The 20,682-nt window shown below is 38.3% G+C and overlaps 1 protein-coding gene and 1 pseudogene across 2 annotated transcripts; one reads left to right on the forward strand and one right to left on the reverse strand.

The window, feature by feature from the left end:
- Positions 1 to 5: 5 nt before the first annotated feature.
- Positions 6 to 4,315, reverse strand: LOC145500678 (uncharacterized; annotated as a pseudogene). Its single transcript, XR_014051134.1, has 2 exons — positions 3,928 to 4,315; positions 6 to 3,697 (listed from the first exon to the last, which is right to left on the reverse strand). The product of XR_014051134.1 is annotated as an uncharacterized LOC145500678 (transcript).
- Positions 4,316 to 4,977: 662 nt separating this feature from the next.
- LOC145500684 (uncharacterized) lies at positions 4,978 to 20,089 on the forward strand. The gene is made up of 8 exons (XM_081480209.1): positions 4,978 to 5,109; positions 5,915 to 6,120; positions 9,414 to 9,588; positions 10,140 to 10,626; positions 11,432 to 11,625; positions 15,704 to 15,826; positions 16,315 to 16,437; positions 16,646 to 20,089. The coding sequence occupies exons 1-8, from the start codon at positions 5,046 to 5,048 to the stop codon at positions 16,726 to 16,728; spliced, it is 1,455 nt and encodes a 484-aa protein (XP_081336335.1). The 5' UTR covers positions 4,978 to 5,045; the 3' UTR covers positions 16,729 to 20,089.
- The last annotated feature ends 593 nt before the right edge of the window (positions 20,090 to 20,682 follow it).

Consider the following 20,682-nt stretch of genomic DNA (forward strand, 5'->3'; position numbering starts at 1 on the left):
GGGCAGGTAATGGAGGCGAGGCACAGGCGAATTGGCGAGGAAAAAATCTAGACGTCGAAAAGTAGGCGAAAAAGCGAAGACCCCGAAGAACGGCAATTGGGCGCAAAGTGGTTCGAGATTTGGAAAAAAAACAGTCAGTTTATTTATTTCTCGTTTCGCACGCCCTTTTTCTTGACAGATAAACATTTCACACAAAACTGTTTTACACGTAAACATTTAATTTCAATCAAAGAAGTACATCTTAATGATAAATACGAAAGCTTCAATCTCTCCTTATAGAGTCTAAATAGACGGATATCTTCTAAACTTAAATAAATTCATGTCGCTTTCAGTTGTGTGCATGCCGCTAGGTGTTGATGATTCTGAAACGATAAGTTGTACTATTCTCCCTAGCAACATTCGCGATGTAATACTTCTGGCTGCATATGGCGTGCTTTATATGGAATAGTTTAAACTGTGTAAATGAATTCTTCGAACTAAAAAGTGCTGCCTTTTCTCGGGGGAAAACGAGCGGCTGGACGCAAGAAATAATTAATGCACACAGGATGAATTTCAACTGGCAAGCATCCGGACGGATGCTTGCTCGATTTCCAGCCGTTGTTGATCCTCTTCCCAACGTGTGGGTTGTAATTTTTTAATCTTAATTAAATTTTTCTTAGTAATCTTTTTAAATTATGTACATATTTTATTATATATTTTTAAGGTTTTTTACCCCCACCCCCCACCCTGCTTTTTATTTTTTTTTATTTAATGTCTTGCAGTGATGGGGGCATGCCTCCATTTGCAAGACCCCCATAATGTAGATGTAGATGTGGGGGGCAAGGAACGCCGGATCACAAAACGGCTAGCCTGCGAGCAGGCTAACGTTGTGGAGCACAAGCGCGCGCGGCGTAGCTGCGAGTGCGAAATCGAGCGGCGACGCCGCGAGATGAGAAAATGACTTTCTTGGCACCTCTTCACCAGACTCCTTCCCTCCGGATCGCTTTGCTCTTCGCCGCTCGCGCGTGCGACTCAAAGGTGAGCCTGCTCGCAGGCTACAAAACGGCTGGAGAGCGAGCTTTTTGCCAGAAAACAAATTGCATTGATGCTGAAGGTCAAGAGTGAACTCTTGAGACAGAAAACCAAAAGCTGAGCATTGATATGCTTGAGATACTTCGCCCGCCATTACTGTTTTTTGTTTGTTTGTTTGTTTTGTTTTGTTTTGTTTTGTTTTGCGCGCGCGCGCGCGCGTCCTCGTGACCTCACGCTCGATAGGGAGGCTGAAACTGGCATCTAATTTCGGAAATTCTATCAAAGAAGGTGCACCGCAAACGTATTCCTTGATTTCCGAAACTTTTTCCTGAACGTTTCTCGTTCCACTCAATTTCTATTATTAATTTCTAATATCTTTCGAGTTTGTAAAATTTTAAATTTTGTGTATAGTAGGTCCACTTCAGCCCTTCGACTGCCAGTTCCCTTTCAACCTACTTATCAAATAAAATTTACCTCACTTAAGGCGGGGGTATACCTGAAAAAATGCAACTTTTTTGAACTCTTATACCAGTCAGGATATAATTCCAAACCACAGACAACTATATATCATTGGAAAGCTATTTAATCAAAGATTATAAAATTTGCTGTTTTAGTGACACCCCTTGCATGTATCACGTGACACGGGCTGGTCAAACTGCCGCCTGCTGTGCATGACTGATGTGTAGTTGAGCAAAGATATCTCATTCTGGGCTACAGAAAACTGTGTGTTTTTCATATTATCTTACAGAATACATACTGTTAGTGGTAATAAGCGATGGGATTTGCTCAGTTGTAAATTTGCACAAAAAAGCAATAGTATCAAGTTACAAGATCCAAATTAGGTAAAATTTGAATTTTTGATGCTCAACAATTTCTTTACTTTAACTCTTACCACAAAATCCATCGCTTATTACCATCAACACACTAAGAAGTATTTACCTTGAAAATTTCAGCTCAATATCTCAAATCCATCTTGAGATATCTTTGCTCAAAGGCGGAATATCGACATTTTAAGAAATAGTGCTTTAAAATCAATAAACACAAATAAAAGACAGTATCAATCGAACTGTGTTCCCAATAAGTGTCAAACAGTACATGTTCTCATTATTTGAGTCTGAGGAAGTAAATTAAAAGCCGCCGGCCTCATAAGTGATGCCCTCCATCTCACGGAGGGCTTCTTCCCGCCTTGTGCGAACAAGTGATAGGCCCTGGCGACGCTTCTTCTCTTTTGTTGTTGCCTGGCTATCAGCCTTACAAAGTCTCTTCTTGTCCTTGATGTGTATTAAGCTGCTTGTATAGGACCCATGTGGAATAGAAAGTCTTTCCATAATTTTCTTTCTGCTTTCTGCTCCTTTATGGAAGTGACATACTGCAGATGCAGCTGCACAGCACACCACTTTGGCTCCATGGTGCTTATGTTTCGGGCACCTGACCCAAACCATTGAGTTAATGCACTCACTGGGGTTTTGGGTTGTTCCCCTTACACATCTCTCAAGAAGCTTGGAGTCACTGAGAGTAAGAAATGTTGGTTTCAACAGTTCCAAAAACACCACTGGCAAACAGTCATCCCCTTTGTATGTTTTTGTGCCTGTTGCCACTTGCACCATGAGTTCTCTCCCACTGGACAGAATCTATGTTGCTTTGTAGGATTGTCTGATTTGACACTGTGATGTAGTATGGCAACAATGTTCTTTTTCATTGCATACACAGCAACATCTACTTCCCTTTCTGAGGGATTTGCCTTTGAGAGTGTTTTGACGGATAGCCAAGCCATAATACTTTTGAAGTTGTTTTATCTTGCCTTCAGTCAGCCGGCCATGACCACCAATGGGCTTTCCATCCTCAAGTTTTCCTTTTGTTCGAGATTTTAGGTTCAGGAGGTGTTTTCCCATCCTCTTTTGGACATGGCCTACACAGTCAAGCTTTACAACTTTGCAATCACTGCTGTACAAATTCTCAACAGCACTGAACGCTTTACTGTCCCCATCTGATACCATCCATTTGTACCGAATGTTATGCAGCTCTATGGATCTCTTCCACAGAATTTCAGCTCCCTCAGCTTCCATTGCTGGTGAACTCCCTTTAAAATTTATATCGCATTCCCCGGATGCCAAATCTTCTCTTCTCCACTCTTCAAATCGCTCATTGTCGTCTTCACACTGACTTTTCTTCAATGCACACTTTTGACATGCTTTTGACAAAACATGGTAATCTAGTACCTCACCTGTGTCCACTGAAACCACAAAAACCACACCTGTCAATGAGGTGAAGCCCCTTTTGGCCCACGTGCCATCAAAACTTACTGCCGCATCTATAACATTTCCAGTATCAGACTCTCCATTCTCCTCCGTGATAAGCTTTCGAAGCTTCTGGCCTGCACTCAAGAGTTCTTCTTTGGTCACACTTTCTAAGACATCTAAAATAGTCTCCACCTGCTTGTAATAGGCCCTCTTAGACAGGCATGGCATGTTCATAATACTGCAGAATGATGCAAGTCCTTCGTAACCACAACCAGTCTCAATTGAGTGGTAGACAGCCCTTCTGTTTACGTCAAATGACTTTCCTCTTTTGGAGATGTTGACTGAGGTGTGTAATGTGGTGTCTTCATCACAACCATCACAGCATATGGAAAGATCAGACATCAGCCCTGCACGCCTACCAGTGTTCTCTTCAATAGTCAGATTCCCTAAAACCAATTATAGTGTATTTGAAAAACAGATACATTCTTCAAAAATGTAAAAGCAACCAAAAATTTTATTGTCATATACCCCCTATACCCACTGCTCCCACAATACTAATGCACAATAATTTTTAAAATATATAAAATTTGCTTACATACATTTATATTTATAATTTCAATTTCAAACACATTTGGTTAAATAAACTGTCCTACAAGTTTCATGTTGCTTTACTCACCTTCCTCGCATCTGTGCACATTGGAAAGGACTGAAGATAAGTTCTTCAAATGGACCAGTCTGTAACCATCCTCTGCCTCCACTAAGTTAGTTTTCTTAGTTTCTGTTTCGCTTTCTGAGCTTTCAGAACTGTCATCTTCGGAGTTGTACAGCTTCATCTTCTTTCTAGATGCACTCTCCGGTTGATCAAGCTCCGTGTCTGAGCCTTCCATGTCACTTGTTTCCAATAACTCCTCGTGACTCTCGTGGGGCATCTCCGGTTTTGAGCGAGCAATTTCATCCTCTTCCAACACTGGTTTTTCCACCGATTTTGCGTACGAAGGAACCCCACTAAACCCTTTTCCTTTCCGTGTTTTTCTGAAACGACTTCTATGCCTTTTCCCAGCCATATTCAACCAAAAATATTCCTATATGTCTATACTCCGACCTCCAATGCTCCCACAGCTAAAATTCTATACCATAATGCAATTGGCAATACCCCACTTCATGTAAGAGGTAACAGAGAATGCCCTATTTGACAGTGGTTCGATTTTCGCGCTTTCCTGGGGATTCAAGAGGTAGTAAACAAGAGAAAAACAAAAGTTATCATTCCCGTTGCCATGGTAACGCGATTTTTATACATCACCTCGTCCAATAAAGTGCCTCGCTGACGTTAAATTATTAAAAATAGTCAAAAAATTCATTTGTCAATGGAAAGGTAAATAGTAAAAGATGTGTATTCCAACGAAAAATTTTTTTCCATTTTTCCACCAAATTTCAGGTAGACCCCCGCCTTAAGAATCTCGAAACTTTTGGCTGAATGGAAAGCGCTTTTGGACAACCGCACAACCAGTACTGGGGGATCCAAGACTTGGATCCCCCAGTACTGGTTCTGCGGTTGTCCCGACGCCGAACACTCATCACTCGTGCCAGACCCCTGAAGGCCTCTAACCTGTTGTAACGTAAGGGTCGCCAAGTTAGTTGGGCATATAGGTATATCTCCTCATCCATCTTTCAGTTTACTTTGCCGACAAAGCAGTAGCTTGCCCTTTTTATTACGTTGAAAATTTGATCAAGTTAAGCTTATTCAGCACATTGCTCGAAACTTTTGTTGGCTCGAGAGCGGTGGAACCATCCAACATGGACAGAATTTGGAAGTCGAGCTTCTTTCTGCTTACAATCGCCTTCTTCGATATTTTAGCAGGTAAGCTTTTGGTATCTTAGTGTGGCTTTTAATAGCACTGAAGTAAATTTAATGTTGACCTTTACCCTAAGAAACTCAGCAGAACGTGCAGGTTACTCGAAAATAGCTCCAAATTGATACCTGCCGATACGCGACAAAATATCGACGGTGCAGGACGGCTATTTTTAAGCTTATGGTTCGATTGTGCTTCCAGTTGCTTGTGTTTTGAACGACGTTTTAAAAATATGACAAACGAAAAAACCTTTATCGATGGTGTAAGCAAATTCTATATAGAGCGTACACCCGGTATGTGGTCGTGTATGTTTATGTGCTCAAAACTGGATAAGTCTTGTAGCATTTGAAAACGATAGGGCAAGCGTATTAATTACAATTGTGTGGTCGCTATGGGACCTACATCCCGCGCACGAAATGAAATTTGCTGATTTTTAGCCTTATTTATCACATTTTAATTTCACGCGTGTCTGTGCTTATAGTACACAACACTAATTACGTCGTAAAGTTCGTTGAGCTTCTGCCTCGGAGAGTACAGAATGTTCAATTTTGATGTTGAATAAGCAATGTAGAAAGCTTAATTTATGAATTTGAATGTCCTGTATGTAGATGAGGGCACTGTTCCAATAAAAGCCATTAATAAAGCGTAATAAAGTTATTTTGTTCAGGTAAAATTCAGTGTACAGATTTTTGATAATAACGGATTTTGTTCCCTTCCATTTTCTTTACATGTGCCCTCTATATCATAGAAAGCTTAACATTTTTCTTTTTGTTGTAACAGTATTTAAAATGTCTAACTTGTAAACGATGCCAGTTTCAGCAGTTGACAGACTTCCCACAGTAGATAAAGCGAAATATAAAACTTATTTACGAAAGTTTGCGAGCAATCGGAATCACTATAAAGCTGATGCTAGGCAGAACTTGGAAAATGCAACACAGTATGTCAAGGAGAAGTTTGAGAGTGCCGGACTCACAGTCAGTTTGCAGAATTTCACCACAAGTGTTACAACAACTGGGCAGGTTTGTTCCTAAACTATAGTTGCTTTATCACAGAAAATATTGAAATTACAGTCAAACCTCTCTAATATGGACACTGAAGGGACAGAGCAAATTGTCTGTATTAGAGAGGTGTGCATATTGGAGTGGTCACTATGATGACGTCACTTTTAAGTCTCCACTGACAGTTTAGAGTGTTGAGTAACTACAATCAGGCCCAAAAGTGAGTGTCTTGTGAATTTCTCAATCTAATTACTGATTAACTTTATTTGTGCTTCTCAGTTACAGTGTACATGCTGTACATACGAAGTTTGGAACAGAACGAAATACTGCAAGTAGGAACTTACCACACCGTATTATAAAAGTACAATTTTAATAAATGTGTCGCAATAGTTTACAGGTGCAGTGAACAGTAACTGGAGTAACATGTAAAATGTAGTAATTCTACATGTAGTAATTTACCGCAAATTATCGACACCTGGTCCTCAGAGTGTCCGTAATAAAGAGATTACATTTGTATGAATTTGCTTCCTAGGGTGGAGATTTAGTGTCTGTTGTCCGTTTTAGAGAGGGTCTGTATTATAGAGGTTTTTTGTGGAGGAAATGTATAAGAATTTTGTTGGTAGATAGGAAACTGTCTGTATCAGAGAGGTGTTTGTATTAGAGAGGTGTCCATATGGAGAGGTTTGACTGTAAATGCAAAGCATTATATGCAAGGATGCAGGTGGCAAGTAAGCTAAAGAATTAACAAAAGCTTATTTATTTAATAATTTACTTCTAAGATAACCTGTGAGAAAATTGTTTAAAGTTGTACTGAAGATATCATAGATGTCTACAGCTGCTGGTCAGGAGTAATTTTATTGAATAAATTATTACCATATTTTATCAGGGGGATTTTTCCCGGAGAACGCACCACAGAGAAAGTTACCTGCTAAAGATTCCCTTGGAAATTTTTGTTTTAAGGTGCCCAGAAATGTATGCCAGTATGCCCCTGGTTACCACACGAAATATTAAAGTGCCTATGAAGAAAAAAATAATTCCTGCTCATTTGAAAGGCTTTTTAAAGTAAAGAAGAATGACGTTTTCCTTTTTGGAGTATCTTTTTTTGTTTTAGAGATATTCACGTTTTTGTATTATGCAAATGAGGAAAGTGATGACATCATAGGTGGTTACTCTAAAACAGCACAACACTCAATTGAGAATGACTCTAGAAATATTAAAGCAGTGTTCTTCAAACTTGGCACCAGAAATGTACATCACAAAAGAAACAGAATTATATCTACTATGTTGTTGCCATGGCAACACTCTTGGCTCCATTCTCTTTCTGTGAAAAACCAAATATCCCCATTTGCAACCTTTTAAAGTGGGACAGAGGGTCTTGCACGGAACACACATGTTTCCCATATTGTCTTAACTCTCCCGATTAGATTGGTGGGAGTGGATGATGTTTAAGATAAAATCTCTCTGAGTTTTAGTCTTAATTAAAACAGACCAGTGGTATAACTGTCGCCATGGCAATGGCACGAAGGGTGTCACTATATTTTTTTTGTGATGTACATTTCTGGTGCCAAGTTTAAAGAACACTGCTTTAATATTTCTAGAGTTATTTTCGATTGAGTGTTGTGCTGTTTTAGTGGAACCACCTATGACATCATCACTTTCCTTTCAAAAAGGTAAATATCTCTCAAACGAAAAAATATATTCCAAGAAGGAAAAGGCCATTCTTCTTTACTTAAAATGCCTTTCAAACAAGCAGGAATTATTTTTTACTTCATAGGCACTTTAGATAAAAACAAAAAGCAAGGAAGTATTTGACAGTATAAGATGCAGACTGTGCCAGGAAGACTGACAAAGTTGTCAAGGGCTTCCTCGTCACATGTATAATTACAGTTAATTGATAATTTATGCACGATATAACATCTAAGAAAATTGGTTAAAGATATCATAGACGGCTTCAGAGGAGAAATAGAGAATTTTTGGCAAGTCAAATTGTTGTTTCAGAAAAAAAAAGATCCAACTCAAAAACAGTGCAATAAACAACAAACATCTTGTGAAAGGTTTTGGGGAGCAATGTACATAACATGATCATTTAGTACATGTTTCAAGGGAACAAGGTATATTTGTGGATTAATCTGAGGGAACAAGAAGATCACTACTGGTAACAGATACTTTGAAGAAAAATTTTAGGGAACAACAGAATTTTTGAAACTATATAATTATGGAAAAAGGACTATAATAGGGAACGTGCATCCCTGCTACGTATACACGGGAGACATTCTGTGGGAGCTGCTTTCTCATAAAGAAATCCTCATTGTAAAGAGCAGAAATTCCAGAAGTACAGAATTAAAGGGAAAGAAGACCATCATAAAGTGTGTTAAATTTTCTATACTAGAGTGGTATGCTGAGTGATGTAATATAACACTGTTTAATTTTGGGGCAAAATAATGCTTCAAGAGTGAATTTTCACATAATATATAATGGAGCCTTGTTATAATTAAATCCCATTCATTGTAATGATCCTGTTATCCCACTCCCTAATATGATGTACATAGATATCCTGTTTTTAATGATTCTTTGGACAATAAATATTCATGTTCACAGCTGGATCCTCATAACTCTCATAGATGTCTTGCATGTACACTACAAAATAATACGTTTATTGCATACAGCAACTTAGAAATTGCAATCTCCTTTTTTTCACCAAATTAAGGCTCTGCTGATTAAGGCAATATTATTGATACTTTTTCATCAGAGAGGCATGTACATACCTTTATTTTTGAGCTTTTTTCTGTTATTATTTTTTGCGGAAGGGGGGGGGGAGGGGGGCTTTGGAGGAGGAGTGGATGAGAAAATGTTATCGCAAATTGGTTGTTTACCATTTGGGTATTTCATTTCTGCCTCTGAGACTACCAGCAAAGGCTACCTTAGATAAGATTCTGACATTCAAGTCAAGTCATCTTTATTTAGGCAGGGTAGCCCCATCAGCCGTAGGCTGGTATCAAAAGGGGCCCTGCGTAAAATTAAGACTACGTGATAAAAAATTATTCAGATTTTAAAAATTACCACAAAGTTATGTACAAGGAGTTTAAAAATTGAATAAAAAGGAAATTACCTATCTATGAAGTACAATTTTTTTAGATCAATACAATAAAAGAGAACAATCAAAGTATATGTAAGTAAGTATTATATTACATTACCGTTATATTACATATATTGCATTACATTCTCTGAATTTAATTAATTTGTTTGATTTGAAATGTTAAAGTCTTTTCTTTATCTGGCAAAGCATTGATCTGACTGATGTTCTTTTCTTGCAGAGTGTCAGTGGTACCAATGTAATTGGAATACTAAAAGGTCAGTTCTTTAACACAGCAAATGATGAAGTCATTGTCCTTGGGGCACACCTTGATACAAGAGGAATTTTACATGAAGGAGTAAATAATGATGGGTCTGGTCTAGCTGCATTGATATCCTTAGCTGAGGATCTCACTGGTAAGTATTACATGTATGTGCAGGGTAAAAATGCCAGTATATAGGATAAATACTTAGTTACACCTGTAATTAAAAAGCCTGTATCAGGCCAGAGGCCCATACCAGCAGAGATTGCCCCAGTTTCTGTTGCATGAAGCATCCAGTGGTATTTCTACTCCCTCCTGGATAGAAATGCTAGTCCATTGCAGGGTTACCCCAGCATATTTGCAAGTACTCACTTATACACATGAACAGGTAGAGAGAGTCATGATTGTGAAACTAAAGGACCTTGTCCAAAGCTGGGCCCATAACCAGGGAGTTTATAACTTGGCAACGTGAAAACTGTTATTAATTAATGGATTTAAACTATTGAAATGAATTATTCTCAACTGAACTAAACTTACATGTTTGTTGGTCAGCTGGCCACTAAAATTCTGTGAAAAAAGCTTGTATTGCACTGTATTGTTCACAATGTATTTTTACTATGAACAGCATTAATACATTGTATGATGATCATGTGTCTGCAACTCACTTTCCAGGATAATTATGACTTTGTAATTTATCACCTGCAGGAAAGGACAGATGTGTGCAGAACCACAGCATTCTGTTTGTTGCATTTGATCGTTCAGAAACCTTTGATGTGCAGCAAGGGCATGCTGTATGTAACAAGAGCTGTGGAAGCACAGCTTTTGTCAGCGATATAAACGCTGTAATTCCACATGGATCAGTCAAGACTGCCATTATTATGGATTGTATATCAAACTTTAACCTTGATGCCAATAGCCAGAAAATTTATGAGAAACCCATCAAGGATTACTTCAGTACCTTTTTTCTTGATCAAGGGGACCTCTACTTGAATAAAGGAAGCTATCTTGCAGTGGTTGGCAGAGAAGATGAAAAGGACCTCTTGACCAAATATGTTGATCAATTTAATGAAGTGAAGAAGACAACGTATGATCAATACCGTGTGTTTGATTTCATGTGGAACTTCAGGGGGAAACCAACTGGCATAAATTTGACAAATGTAGAAACTGCATTTGAAAAGTCTGATACATTAAGGTGAGCATCACTAACAATATGAAGGACAGTTCATACATGTATTAACTGTTGAAGTTGCTTAGGACTTTTACATTGTACATTAACATGGTTACCGTTTACATAATCCACATATACATAATCAGTATATGGTATACATAATCCGCATAGCTATTCAAGCACAAACTCAGACCTTCACTCTTGAGACAGAGATCATCTCTGCTTGGAGAAGGGTTGATATCTTTACAGTCAACATCATTATATTGCTTGGGTCACACTTCTCACCAGGGCTTCAAAAAAGCATGAATTCCAGCTTGCCTTTCAGACAAGCAGCTTGCAAAATTTGGTTGCCTTGCACAAGTTTTAGTTTACTCTTTTAAGTTTAATTGGCAGACAACATACCTGGACCCTTCCCTATAGGCAAGTGGGAATGAAAAGTTACTTGCGCAGCAGGAAAATCTACTTGTCCAAGACGACTGCACAACACTTTTTTCAAGGTCCAACATATGTTCATTCTTGATAGAGTAAAACCCTTGATTTGTTACTGATCAAGTTGCTCAATTCAACATTGAAATCTGAGAGAGGTTCCGGAAACTGTACTGTTCAGCACTGCTGAACAACAACTGGCAACAAGTTTTGAAATTTTCACATCTTTCTTTTGTAGTAAATTACCATGGGTCTGTTAAATATTATTTTTATTTATTAAGTTAAACATGACTTGTAATAATGAGTTTTTGTAAATATTGAAACTCATGTTTGTTCAATTTTGTGGGCTTGAAAGTTGATTTATTTTATTGATTTTAAAAGGAGCTTTAATTTCTTTCAACAGTTTTTGGGATGCCAACATCAAGTCTATACTACTGACAGATACCTGCTATCAACGCGACCCACTATTTAGCTGCCAATCTAGTTCTAATTGTGATAACTATTTGACAGCTTCAAGGGATGATAATCTTGGCTTCATGTACAATACTGTGACTGCAGCAAAAAACCTCACCAAGTTTTTAGTTTGCTCTGACTCAGGTAATGAACTATGTGTAATTATTGTATAATAATGAATACAGCTCTGTCAAATAGAATGGGAATTTGTCCTAAATACTATAATAAGCTTTCTTCTTTTAATCAAAGCATGTACAAATATAGATGCATGTTAAAAGAAAATACTAGGTACACTCCTGGGGGGGGGGGGGGGGGCACTGCCATATATGGGCTATATAGGTATGTGCCACTGTGAAGGGTATGGTTTTCAAGTAGTTTACTCTAGGATAGGGTATGTAAATCAGAGCATTTGGGTCTAGAATAGGGTATCATTTTTCACAAAACTGACTAGTTGGTTGAAGATTTTATCTAGACTAAGGAAACCAGGGATTGCCACTCAAAAATATAAAAAAATCAAATCGGCAAGTTTAAATTTATGCAAATCAGCCTCAACAGTGTCAAAAGATTGGGGGATTTGGGGAAATTACTCTGACTAGTATAGGGTAGCAAAATTCAGCTGAACTAGCTCTGGTATAGGCTAAGGGTTCCAGGGTCCCAGCTGCACATCCCCACCCAGAAATTCCCAAAGTACCCCCCCCCCCTTCCCCCCGGGGGTACACTGTATATTAACTGCCTTGAATGACTTGATATTAACTGATTGGTACTAACGGTTCCCTTTGTAAGGATACCTGATTTAAAAAAACACATTAAGCGACAACCTGGCAAACAAATTAACATACAGTTATGTATGTATGAGAAGATCTAGAGATGTGGGAGAAAAGTATGGACAGGAGCGGTAGAAGAGCATTCGTTGGATAAATAATGCGCAGGGAGAGTGGTATAAGCACCAGGGGTGCAAGACATGCAGGCTTTTAGCCAGATGGCTGCCAGCTGTCCTGTGGATGGCCACTTTTCAAAGAAAATTGTTTTATTTTTCATATGTTGCTTTATAAATTGTTCATTTGAGCAGGCCCTATAGTGCATTTTGGATGCAGGGCTTGACAATAACGGTAGCCAACTAGCCACAGACTAGTAGAAATTTAGTTTTGGCTAGTAGGTTTTCAATTTCCACCAGCCACTTTGGCTAGTCAACAAAATGAAATTGGCTGAACTAGTTTCTGTCTTCCTCAAGAGAGACAAACACAAAGTTTACACTTTTCTCGGAAACAAGGTCAGAATTTCATTGTGGACATTATCATGCTAACGGGCATGTGGTGTTCGGCATGTATGCAAATTTAAGTTTGTCTACTTTTCGCTGGGTGGTATGTAAACTAGGAACTGAACATTTTAATTTTGTTGAAAGAAATATTTGACAAACAAGACAGCATTTTCTGAAAGCACAAATCAAAAATGCAATGCTCTTTTTAGTTTCGCAATTTTTTTCATGCACAAAATAGTACAGAACTGTAAAGGGATAACCTTTCATTTAGCGTAACAATACATGGGTGATTTGTCATTGTATGCATACTTACAAACTTACCATTACAGAAATAATTAGATGAGAAAGATTTATTTCCTTTGACATTCAAATCAGCCGTTTTTAGCAGTCAAATTTCACCAACAACAGTTTACAGTACTGTTCAGATAGTTGTTTTGCTTTTGAAACATTTCTATGGTGCCTGTCTGTGAAGAAGTCAAGTTGACAGTTTTTACAGTGATGTTTTGGGGGTCTCGATGTTTTTCCAAGGAAGTCTCAAAGAAAAACAGAGTCCTGAAAGTCTTTTTGGGAACTGGAACTTTTTTGAAAAGAGTTAAAGTGCAGTAAAACTACCAACATTGTGTACTAAAGAGAGTCACTTGCGTTTTGCTTTCCAGTCTTGCTAGTAATTCTGCTGTTATTGGACCTACCTGAAATTTTCACAAGGCGTTAATTTTGCAAATTTCGCAATTTAAAAAAAATCGCGAAATTAAAGTGACGTGAACAAGTAAGTATCAGGAACATAACACATTATGTTACTGTTGACATGTAGTACCACCATTGCATTTTTGTTACATTTGACATTATTGTACCTGATAAAGTCAGTTTACTAAATTCAAAGACATGTTTCAGTAACATTGCCAAGGAAATAAATGTTGTGTTACTCAAAAACGCAAGTTAAAGTGATTCAAAATACAAAATTTTTGCAAAATTGCTGAATTTAAGTGTCGCGAAATATGCGCACACCCAAATTTGAAATAAAGGTGTCGCAAAAATTTCATGTAATGAGGTGGCCAACCACAACGCTTGGCTAGTAAGAAACAGTTTTGGCTAGTAACATCTAAGTTATCACTAGCCACTAGACTAGTGAGTTGGAAAGTTAGTGTCAAGCCCTGTGGATGCCCACTTTTCGAATCCTAGCTAAAAGCCTGAAAACATGTAGGTTTTCAGTAGGTTTTCAGTAGGTTTTTAAACTCGTGGATACGCGAAGTGTAGAAACGTGTTTGTTGCGGGGACTCCGATATGCAAATCTGTCACTCACTCACTCACTCACTCACTCAGGTGTAGACGCTGCTCGTAATTAGTCAGCCCAAACGAGAGCACCCGAGTCCGATGCCATGTTGGAATAGTAACCAAGCCCAACGCCATATTGGAATAGCAACCATGCAGTCAGTGCGAGCCTACTACTCAATGTGTGCATCATTCCAGCCCGAATATTGATGACTTTGTAGCTTTTACACAACCATTAATATTAGGTGTTTCGCTAAATTGAAGTGGAGTTGACTTTGAATGTTCGAACTAGTACTATGGCCAACTTGAAGGCTGAATTTCAGGAGCATTTGAGTCGTCCAGGCATTCAAAATGACCAGGAGATGTGTATTTGTTTGCTGGAAAGTGACCTGAAAAGCTAATGTGGTAAGCTTTGATGAGAATGTGTCTTATTCCTCGACCTTAATAAGCTTATATGAGCAAAACGAACAACTTTTAATGAACGAAACAGCCATTGAATACAAGACAAACATCGGCACCATTGTATAATACTGTAATTTCATTTTTATAATTTAGTAACATCTAAACCTGAGGCCAGCCGAAATATTGTTTTAACTCTACAACGTTGTGTCAACCTTGCAGTAGTGACGTATTATTGTTTTACTTATCAAGTTTGGCTGAATAGATCTGCTGTGAGATCCAACATTCGATCAAGCAGGACCTTCATTCACCGCTTTGCAGTTTAAACACTTACATTTTTCATATTGAGTTGTCCATGTTCAACCGGCATCGAGTTAAGTTTAGATTAAAGTTGTGTTCTCTATACTTGTCTTGTTTATTTTAGTACATTGATCTGAACTCTAAGTGGGATGTGAAATGCACATAAACTTGGAAAGAAACTCCCAAATACTTGATTTTGATAAGCTTCAATGATTTTTACCCTGTCTTTTGTTTACACTTTTGCTTCCTGATTGAAAAGATAACAAAGGGAAAGAAACCCCCTGTGAGCTTGTCCCCAATCATTAGTTAATACTAAATACATTGGCACTTTAATAAAGCTGTTATTATTATTGTTGGAACACATATTTATGGTCAACAGATTTGTCAGATCAACACTGAAAATGCTTGCAAAAGAGTCTATTTATTTTGATGTATTTTATGTGCAATATATATAGAGACAAGCGGTTCCACATTGGAAAAGAAGTGCTGTCTCATAAGAAACCTTACCTATAACCTAGAATGAAATGCAATGAAAAACGTTTGTGAGCTTGTACGACTTGAGTACATGCCAATTTTTCCAGGAGGCAGATCAACATCAAGATCTGGGTGTGAGGGAAGAGGGGGGGGGGGGGGAGGGGGAAGAGTACTCTATGATTTGTTGGACAGGAGTGTCCTCTGTGACCCAAGAACCCTTAGCCTTTACCACTCCATGTTCTGCTGCAATTTTGCCACCCTAGCTATTCTGGACGTATGTCTGTGATATGTGTGCAAAAAAAGCCTACATTTTGTGAGTTGAGTGCGACCTTGCACGATACAAACCCAGCTTGTTTTAACAGCATTTAATAATACACCAGTAATTGCAAGTTCACCAATATGTGTCATCTCTAGATTACCTAATCCATGAGTTTGGCCATAGGTCTCCTTTGATTAATGATATTTACACATCATTCTATAATTAAATTTCCTAACAACTAGTTGTTTTGTTTGTACATGTAGATATCAATGAATGTACACAAGGAACTGCCAAGTGCTCAAAAAATGCAACTTGTACTAATACATTTGGTTCATACAAGTGCAGCTGCAAGAATGGTTACAGTGGAAATGGCTTCACTTGTGATGGTTAGCAATTATTTTGCCCCAACCCTTAGTTTGATTTCTGATTATTTCATCAGTAAAGTGTTCACTAGAGGCAGTGTTTCATTCTCTGGCTTATTAATAAATAGCTTTCATTTGAATTGTCAACCGTGCCAAAGATTAAGAGACCAGCATTTCTGGAGACTGACTACTGATTACTGTAGGTGCAAGATGTACATGTACATGTAAATCAAGCCTGTAAAAAAGAGATAACCACTGATCATCGCTTAGGAAAAGACCCCAAGTAGCAGGCCAATAGCAAAGTGTTGTGGACAGTAAAGACTGCAACTGCTAACCCTTACTCGAACTGCTTGGAGAGAAACATCAATTACTAACTCCCTGTTCATCAGCAATGCCCTCATCCCATACTCAACTTTGTTAAGTTGCCTTTAAACAACTTAAATTTGGACTCACAGTGAAGCTGGGGTTCAAAGACATTGATTACATGTATATTTTCTCTTTTTAAAATCAAGATATTGATGAATGTGCACAAGGAGATGCCAAGTGTTCGAAGGAGGCATATTGCGTTAATTTACCGGGTTCCTACAGTTGCAACTGCAAGGAAGGGTTTAGTGGAGATGGCTTCAACTGTGTTGGTTAGTTTCCTTTTTGACTAATTGTTTTATTAGTGTACTTTGGTTTACAAAATTGAGAATTCCAGTACCAAAATATGTATAAGGGTCCAAGATTAATATTTAAAAAAATTGATGCGTATTTATTATTATTATTATTATTATTATTATTATTATCGTCATCATCATTATTATTATTATTATTATTATTATTATTTTTCATTGTTCACAGCATCTGGGACTACAACTGTTGCTGCCATATTCTGTCATGTTGTGATGCTTGTAGCCGTTGGTTTGCTGGAATTCACAGTGTAGATGTGATCATGTTTTTACGGGGAAATCTCAAGTGGAATTTCGATAGTTTCTATATTAAATGGCAGCAGAACTTCTCATCCAGCAACCTACAGTATCAATCTTTGAAAACTTCACAACTGCCATTTAAATTTCCATTTTCCATTTCTGACATTGGCATTTCTTTTTAAATGTACTGTTGACTTGTGCAACTGGCAAATTCAAGCACTGGGTGTAAATCACTCAAAGTCGAGACCGGTTCTTGTTGGGCACTTTCCATTTGACCTACAAGCATGCTAGTTTGATTTTCCAGACCTTTCCAGTGGCAAATGGAAAAGCATATTCTGGAATTTCCGGAAAAGAGAAATACATGTACCCAAATTAATTTTAGAAATTTTCGGCTTTTCTGGAAATCTTTCAGGGAAATTTACATAACCATCACATGCTCCTGTTTCAAAAGTTCCAGAATTCTTGGTTGAACGGAAAGTGTCTATTGTTTACCTTCAAACGAATTTATGAATCGGAGTTTGTTGTTGTAATGATATTATTTTACTAATAGGCCTCATTAAATCAAGAAAAAGTATAGCAATTGATTAGTAAGAATCACACCAGGAGGGGTTACTACCAGAAAAACTGGGTGGGGATGTGCGGCTGGCTTCCCAAAATCCTTACCCTATTGATGACGAAAATCTGCAATTGTGTTCAGACCAATGTTAAATTGCCGTAAGCATAATTTGTCATGGGCTTTCATTGATGGTCTTATCGATAATGATGAAAAAGTAGCTTCTAATGTTGAAAACATACTGATATCAAGGCTAGAGTGCAAAAAACCATACCCTATTCAAAATGGCCAGAATCGATACCCTGATACCAAAACTGCTGAAAAACCGTACCCTTTGGGGCCACACATACCTGTATATCCCATATAAGGGGGTACCCCTCCCCTCTCCCTGGTATCATGCTACATCTGTACTTGGTTTTCACACAGAGGTATTTATTAGAATTTTTACTTGGCATAAAGTTCTTTATTGCACAGTTTTTACGACCAATAATATTAGTATATTTGTAGAATTATATCACTTGAAATCACAAAAGTGATATTTTGATGACTGAATTGAAAACATTTTTAGTTGAAATATTAGTACTGTAGTTCAGGTTTTAAGTTTTAGAATTAGTACTAGCAATGTGGCATCTGAATCAAATGATTATCATTTTCAATTTTTTTTTACATCTAAAGTGATTAGTATCTGATTGCTTGCCATGATATACCTGGTAGTTTTAAAATAACTGAAGCCAACATGGTTCAGAATAAGTAATTGAATGATAACAGGGTGATCAGGGCTTTCCACAGTTCTCGTCAAATTTGTCCAATACACATCATCACATATTGTACAATCAATGATTGATTGACTGTAAATCAATTGAGTGATCAATTAATTAGTAAGGCAGTGAGTAAGTCAGTCAGTCAGTTATTATGGTATTGCGATTTTCTAGCACTCGACATTTTAATGTCAATTAGTCAGTAGTCTACATGACTCGGTAGAGAACGATTTATTTAAATTAGTTAGTAAATCTACCAGGCAATGAATCTTGTATAATTGAGTCTGAAGATGGTATAGAATAAATCCGAAATGTAATATCACTAATTCTCCTTGCATCTGCTGTCTTTATTAATGCAGTTACTCGGATTAACCTTTATCCTTTATGTAAATAACAAGGTCCTGCATATTAGAACGTTAAGAGGCCCTTTATTTCAAGGGAGTTTCCCGTTCGGAAATAGAACACTCCAAACTCGTCCCGAGGGTGCTTTTTCCTTTAAAGTTTCGGAAGGGCGGGAAAAGCCAAGGAGAAAAAAATGGTAAATGCAAACAAACAAACAAAGAAATAAAATAAAACGAATACAATTTCCTCAAATAATTTTGAGCAGATTTCGTTTGGGGGGTTGACGTCGCCGACATTTTCCCCATCGAAATTTATTCTTCCTGAATTACTTTATTTGGATCATATTATCAAGGGACCAATGGTCACTTCGCCCCATGGTCATTTCGCCCCCAGTCACTTCGCCCCATAATCGAAGTCACTTCGCCCCATACAGAAGTTACTTCGCTCCATGATATAATTAAAGTGTATATATGCTTACAATATTGTCTCTCTTTGCCTAACTGATGTTATAGTCGTTCCATTTATAAATGCGATGTTGATGACATGTTTGTAATAGCTAGTTTCACTCGCCCCAATCTCTCTTTGTCCCCCACGCAATGCCGATGTTGTTAATGCACTCGTTGGTAATTCGCGCTCGTTGATCGATGGCCGATCGAATTTCAAAAACTGTAACCCTGTAGAGTATAAATTGCATATAAAAACCTTCTATTAAACATGTTCGTAGTTAAAGGACTTAAAAAGCGAGCGAGATCTTGGCGTAGTTATAGTGCGATTGTGTCCAAATATCTTTGTTTGATTACGCGCGTTGTTTAGTGTTCACTTGTAGCACTTCCATAGCAACAAGTCAAACAAAGTCCGTTGATCGATCGATGGCCGATCGTATTTGAAAAACTTTGAAAACCATCCACGGCTTTACGCGCGTTGTTTAATAAACTGCCCTCAAAACCTTTTTTATTGAGTCTAAATGTATTTGATTTATTGCGCGTGTAGTTGTACAGAACTTCTGTTAATGAAGACTATTGTTGTTTCCTTGCCACACGTACCCACGTACCCACGCGTAATGTGTGAACTTATGCCAATTCAAGACTTTTCAATTCGAGGCTTTTTTTTGGCACAACGCGCCGACCTTTCAAAGACTTGTTTATTTGAAAATTCGGAACACGACCTTAGCCAGAATCAGTACGAGCACGTCAGCAAGGCCTCCAATGTGATGGTTGTTTTCGTTGCCAACATCGTACTTGTGGAACGGGAATCTCCCAGTGTGGTTACCGTTTTGCTGTGCAAACTGGTGCTTCCATCGACTGGCGCTGTGCTACCTGCCTGTCCATACGCAGGGAGGCCAAACTTACTGCCCTGCAGATCCGCCTTGTTTCTGACAGGAAACTCAAAAGAATCCAGCAACGAAAGTACCGCGACCTCCAGACCAAACTGTTCGACTTGTGGGACGAATACAAGGCCAACGAACGGTCAGCCAAGCGGTTGCTGAAACCCTGCTCTTACCTGAATGCACCGAGGGACTAGGCCGATAAACCAAACAAACAAAAACTCAAACGGCTCCTTTAGGAGCCACCAAATAAAATAAAAGCAATGATCAACAATGCAGTACATAGAATACATAGAATACAGATCCCGGGGGTGGGGCATTTACCCTCTTTCTTCGTCCCCACCCCGGGGCATTTAGACAGCTTATGTGTCCCCACCCCGGGGAATTTGCCCATTTTTAGTGCAGAGTGCACTATTGGGATGGTTATGGGGGTTGCCTGCCGCTAAGGAACTAAGGCGCTATGGCGCTATGGCGCTATGGCGCTATGGCACTATGGCACTATGGCACTATGGCCCTATGGCGCTAAGGTGTAAACTTTAATGTTTGTTTAATTAATTAATTTCAATTAATTAATTAGTCTAGAGGCAAGGAAGTAGTGGGAGTAGGGTGGGAAAGGTACATGTGTACTCTACGTAAAACACATTCCATCGCCGTAGCTTAACTTTGAACATCGCAAAGCTATATATTTGTTTCAGGTAACCCCTCGCTCTCCTTGTGGTACCATTCTCCTTAGAACAAAACTAATTTGCCCTTAACGCATGCGTAGATTAGTTAGGGTTCGTGGCTTCTATATTAGGTGAAGGATACATTGCATACGGAATCACGCACAAATGTTGAGTGGTTTTCCTTATGGTAGAGCTCAACATGTAAGACGCATGCGTTCTAGCATTGTTAGTGTTATACACTATCTTTACACGCAGTATTTTATATATCGTGTCATGTGACCAAGGACGGCAGTTATTTTTCAGGTAGCGCCAGTTGTCCCTTTTTTT

The sequence above is a fragment of the Orbicella franksi genome, chromosome 10 (assembly GCF_964199315.1).
Source record: "Orbicella franksi chromosome 10, jaOrbFran1.1, whole genome shotgun sequence".
In the NCBI taxonomy this organism is placed as follows: Eukaryota; Metazoa; Cnidaria; class Anthozoa; order Scleractinia; family Merulinidae; genus Orbicella; species Orbicella franksi.